Source organism: Aplysia californica, unplaced genomic scaffold (genome assembly GCF_000002075.1).
Source record: "Aplysia californica isolate F4 #8 unplaced genomic scaffold, AplCal3.0 scaffold00958, whole genome shotgun sequence".
NCBI lineage: Eukaryota > Metazoa > Mollusca > Gastropoda > Aplysiida > Aplysiidae > Aplysia > Aplysia californica.
The window spans coordinates 136413-142502 of record NW_004798228.1 but is presented as its reverse complement, the minus strand read 5'-3'; the positions used below and the strand labels follow the sequence as shown (position 1 = coordinate 142502).

Below are 6090 nucleotides of genomic sequence, written 5' to 3'. Positions count from 1 at the left end.
CGGGGAGTCAAGGAAACCTCTAGAAACTACAACATCTCAACAACAAGAGCTGCAGAAATGGCCTACAACAGAAAACTGCATTGCGTCTCGACGCTTAACGGTAACAGAAGATGAAAAAAGTAAAAGTAAAGTAACACAATCAGTGGCAAGTAGGACTAGAACTATGACCACCGCTCACTGTGTGGACGCTAAGACGGTAAAGACCTGACTATGTAACCAATGACATCCCAGGCCAGTAAGGCCAGATCCTTGACCAACCGCAACTTAACCGGTAAGATCAAAACAATGACCACCACCCACCTCTCTCTCTCTCTCTCTCTTTCTTCTGGCGCTGTGGCGTCATAAACAGTCACCGATGCCGACAGCACGCAAGAACTCAACACTTGCCCGGGGGTCCTTAAAAAGTGCTGAAAGTGGGTTACTGAAAAGTCCCAGCAGACGGGTACCACCTACACCTTGACTGGAAAAACCAGAACTATGACCACCACCCACATCTTGGCCGGTACGACCAGAACTACAACCATCACCCATATCTTGACCGGTACCACCATGCAGAACCTCGGCAACCACTCACGTCCTGAGCTTCTGACTCTCCAACTGAAGGGTTGTCTTCTCCTGGCCCACCGCCTCCAGCCGGACAGAGCTGGTGGTCATGTGACTGGTCATCTCAATGCTGCCGCGCTCCAGCTCAGCCAGCCGTTGGTTCAGACGGGATATATCCTCCTCCAGGCGTTCGGCGCGCACCTTCTGAGCTCTAGAATATGTGTTATGAGGGTGTGTGAGGGTGGGGGAAACTAAGTGATGGTGAGTCAGGGTAGGTGAGGGTATGTGAGAATATGTGAGGGCAGTGAAAATAAGTGAGAATATGTGAGAATGGTGGAAGTTGGTGATGGTGGTGGAAGTAAGTGAGAATATGTGAGGGGGGTGAAAGTTGGTGATGGTGGGTGAAAGTAGACGATGGCTGGTGGAAGTAAGTGAGGTTGTATAAGGGTATAGGCCGTCCATTTACAAAATAAAACAGCCCGTTTTAAAGAGTAACTTTTTGATTCCCCTAGAAATGGACGTTCAGATTGGGAAACTTAGGTAAACTCTATTTATTATGTCTTTTCCTGTCAGTATTTTTCCCAAATGGATGGTAGCATCGTATCGAAAGTTACTTTTCCCGGGATGAAGTGCCTTTTTCTGCCTTACCAGGGCATGACAACTAAACACGAGCGGTGTACTTACAGCACAGTCCCATTTTCTAACAGTCGGTAAGTAAACGTAATAATAATTAATGTTGTCTTATAAATGTCTGACCCGTAACGGAGTCATTACCGTGCTTTTCCCCTCTATCCCATTGTTTCAAGTGTGACACATGAGAAGCAGACACTGTAAACTAGCTAAAATTGTCCATTGATTAACAAAGATAAAGAGAAAACATTACTTAATTATGATCGGGTGTCAACCATTTTTTTTCTGACCTTTTATATATATAATATATATATATATATATATACACAGACAATTTAATACACATTCGTGTCCAAATTTGGAACTGAAAGGTGCTTTGTACCAAATGTTGTTCCTCTAAACCTGTTTCATTTTTAAGACAGACGGCCTAAAGATGAGAGTGTACGAGAGTGCGCAATGGTGGGCGAGGGTAGGTGAGGGTGGGTGAAGGAGGATGAGGGTGAGCAAAAGTGAGAGAGAGGGTGTCTGAAGGTGGGCAAGGGTGCGGAGCGAGGGTGAGCAAAGGTGAGAGAGGGTGGGGTTATAGGGGACAGACTGTGCAGTGCCAACCACAAATTATAAAAATTATATAGGAATGTGGCCACACTTTGGTAAAGTTTACAAACTAAACTTGAACCTGTAAGTACGTATTATAATACACTAATATTTTATTTTGGAAAACTTGACAATACCCCCCCCCACCCCCCGATCCGAAAAAAAACCCCCAACAACTTATCGCCCCCCCCCCAAAACAAACAAATATACTTAAAAGAACATCGCAACCGTCCCACCCCCACCCCACCATACACATATAAACACATCTAAAGTTGCATCACCAGCAACACCTATCTCTTTCCTAACAGTACCTTAAAATACAAACAGAATTTTTAAAAAGATGATACAATGTCCTCTAGAAGAATCAAACGAACCCAGGTCCAAACTAGTTTTTTTCCCTCGCTAATATTGCAATCTCTGCAAAAAGGCAATGGTAACATAAACAGAACCACAGACTTTTCTTAACCCTATCCGTACGTCGTGCATTACCATCTTATCCATATGACGTGGGGAATTCTGTGCCACCACTTTCCAAAGAGGAAATGTACTTGTTAATCCGATCGGTACGCTTTGCATAGCAGTCTGTCAAAATGATTTTAAGAGAAATACTGAAAGTTTCAAAGAGATCCTCGCACTAGAAGTATTCTAAATGTGAAGAATACAACCCCGGGGGTACAAAATGACCCCAGGGCGTACGGATAGGGTTAAATTGTGGGATGGGGGCGGAAATATCTAAAATTACACTTCCAACAGTACGTTTTTTGCACATGACTTGTTCTCGTTTGAATTTAACCTTTCCAATTATAATTTGTTATGATTTGATGTTATTATAATGATCCAGATTTGTGATTAAAATCAGACATTATTCTGTTTGGAAAGAGGCATTTGAACTAGCTGCCCGATGCGTTATAACCAGAACCACATCTACCAGATTCTAATCACCATTAGTTCGACCTAGGTACAACACAAGGGGTCACCAAAATACAGCCCGCACGTCAGATCCGACCCATGGAGATACGTGAGATAAGAGATTCTCTAGCCTGCCACCATGCCATGGGGGGGGGGGTGATTTTGCATAGAGGGACACATCTCGACAAGATGCTTTAAGATTCTTTAGAGTGAAATCACAAAGTTCCACAGCAAGAAAGATGATAATTTATCTAGAAACAGAGATCTACACAAAATGTTGGGACTCGCTTCTATAATTCCTCAAGAACTGCACGAAGACATGTGAAATACTTTTTCTTAAATTGTCTTTGAAGAACAATATCAAATGATTTAAAAGCTTCCAACTTTACTTTTTACCTTTTTTTACATCCAACTTCCCCAGCTTACCCTTTTCAACATCAGTTTTAGTGTCTAACAATGTATCACCTTGCTGCATTGATTCATTAAAAAAAAAATATTGCAGGTATGCTTACTCCCCTATCGACAAAATGTTCATCCGTATTTCTACGAAAAAGTAAAAAAAAAACAACCTCGAAAAAGATATAATGAGAATGTGTAACTCCTAAGACCAAAAAGCTGATACAAAATAGACTAAATCAAATTTGAAAATGAGCGGGTTAAAGCTTTGGGCTCAGGAAGTCATCCCACTACCGTGCTTCTACTTTGAGAGATAGAAATTATGCCTAAAGCAAGAAAGTGTGACTGTACAGCATTCTCAAGATCTCGATTAAAGACTCCTTTTCTCTTGTATGACAGTGCGATACATGCTATTAAAAGCAGAAGCAGCGACAACAGAACATTCATCTCTATTGACCCAATTATTGTAACCATTCTCAGCTCGCTACGAAGTTAACAGAAGCATTAATCACATATTTGCAACACTTTTTTGTTATTTGCCAAGGTACAAGCGATTGCTCTGAATATATTATATGTATCACGACACAAAGAAAGCGAGGATCATACATGACCAAAGGTTCTACAGCAAGAAACGTTGGTAAAAGTAAGCTTTAGCTCCCCATTTTGGACTTACTTACTTGATCTCGCACGCACACACTGGGTGCCCACTCTCCATGAGGCAACTTAATATGGGTCATCATGATGTTTTTTGCTTTAGTAAGTGTTTTGCGGCACTTGCAACACAATAAGCTCATATAAGTGCCGAAGATTAAAGGTGTCTCAAGAGAGTAACAAACACAAAAAAGATGGAGGGGAGATAAAGACAATAGGTGTTTGTTAGGAAAGAAGAAGCAAATCACAAGAGAGCACCCGCCAACCCCCCACCATCACGACGTCATGCCCGAAAGACGCTTTAATTTTTAACGTGTTACCTTAAGAGTTTAAGAGTGGAGGGACGACATTTACTTTCATTGAAAAGTTCACTTGAAATTCCAAGAAGTACTGGTTCACACTAACCAACCTCCACTGTCTTCTTTCTCCATTCTGACAGAAAAACACTTCGAACGATGTGGGGCGCACCATGGACAACACTCAATTCTTTTTCTTTTTTAAGTAGGTGTATTTTCATGTCTCCAAAGACACAATTTAGATCATTTAGGAGGCAGGCTTCAACCATGCTACATCTAGAAAAAAACAACAACTGAGGTACTGGATAAAAATTTTCTTACATCGGGAATAGAATATGGGCCTCCCCACTACATTCGCCTGTTTCCGGTTCTGTAATAATAGTAATAATGGACAACCATGGCTCCAGCGGCTAAGTGAGTAGTGAGTTTAGACTCAAGTAATGTCAAGCAAGTGTCGGTGACACGGGGATCAGATGGGTGGTCACTGGGGTGTGTCCTTGAGCAAGGCACGACAACCCTCGCTCAAAATACAGGGTGCTGCACAGTGGTGACCGACAATGGCATAGTTGTAAACTGTTCTGTATTTGTGTAATATTGTGTATTTATGCATGTATTTATGGATGTACGTATTTATAATTATGTATATTTATGTATGTATATATGTATGTTTGCCATTGTAAACCAAAGTACCCTTCCGGGACAAATAAAAGTGTAATTTATTTTTATTATTTCTTTAACCTTGCTGAAGTCCTCTGCCTTTTTCAACATGTACGAGTAACTAAGCCGAAGGACAAAAAAACCCCCATATTGTTCAGCGGATACTTAAACTACAAAGAAGGCTATATCAATTAGCCAAAAAAATATCAGATGTGAGACACACATTAGACCTGGGCGCATTCTTTTCTTCTTTTCTTCCCTAACCAACCTTCAAACACCCTCCCCCCCCTTCCCCCCGAAAAACAACAACCAAAAAACACAAAACCCCCCCTCTCCAAAACCCTTAACAGATATTCCTCTGAAAAGTTTAAAAACCCCTCCAAAACAAAGACCTTTCCGCAGCACTGAAGCCAGTGCGACACCCTCACATGCTGTCAACAATCACACACCAAATGTCTTAGTTTTAGTTTTAGCGTTTTACGGCACCTGCAACACAATAAGGTCATATAAGTGCCAAAGATTAGAGGTGTTACAAGAGAGTAACAAACACAAAAAAGAAGGAGGGGAGATAAGGACGATAGATGCTTGATAGGAAAGAAGGAGCAAAACAAACCAGAGCACCCGCCAACCAACCACACATGAAATGTCCTACAAAGCGTCTCACACCACAAAAATGCAAACATCCACACGGGTGCCGCAACAAGCCAGGGCAATGAGTATTAAAAAAACCACAAGGAATTATTATTGCAACAATAGATGATGTATTAAGGTGTGGGTAGCACAAGCAACAAGCATGCATCAAGCAGTTACTGTAAAAAAACAGACAAGACATGGCGTTCAACTCTTTGTCTCTGTGAAGTGATAGTGTCACATACAAAAATGACGTCATTAGAAGCTAAGAAAGCTAAGCAAAGTCAGAGAACTCATTCATTATTTTTAAAAAGGGGGCATTATCTTTTCTTTCTGAGCAAACTCTCTTGTTTGAGGAAGCTTGTTCTTTGAGGATTATTTCGGAGTCTTATCGATCATTACTTTCCTTTTTCTTCTTTGCTTCAAGGCATTTTAATACCAAAACCTCAGAGAGAGAATGTTTACTTTCTACTTACATGTGATAGATTTATGACTAAATTGCTCAAAGTGCACAGATAGCATATTCTGCAGGCTCTAACTAACAAACGCAAGCAATTTTTACCCCCTACATTTTTCATCCCTCTTTTTTCAAGTTGCCAAAAAAGAAGAAATTTCTTTTTATTAGAGACAAAGAGTTAACAGCATAGCATGCAAAATTAATTATGATAACCAGAATGGCTACCTATGAGGTCAGAGGGAACAAACAAACGGGCTGGGTGTACTGAGCCCCATCATGGGATATTTGAGATATGGTGCACACAAAGCAAAAACAAAACTATGCGGG

General features: G+C 41.1%; 1 protein-coding gene across 4 annotated transcripts in view; it reads right to left on the bottom strand.

The window, feature by feature from the left end:
• The window catches only part of LOC101858674 (outer dense fiber protein 2), a 48053-nt gene that overhangs the window by 21514 nt on the left and 20449 nt on the right, over nt 1-6090 (bottom strand). For 3 of the 4 annotated variants that reach the window (XM_013089473.2, XM_035973034.1, XM_013089474.2), the window contains one exon: nt 575-754. The exons of the other annotated variant lie outside the window; for it this stretch is intronic. In XM_013089473.2, the coding sequence (XP_012944927.1) occupies nt 575-754 (180 nt within the window). The remainder of the gene's footprint in view (nt 1-574; nt 755-6090) is intronic. 4 annotated transcript variants of the gene reach the window in all.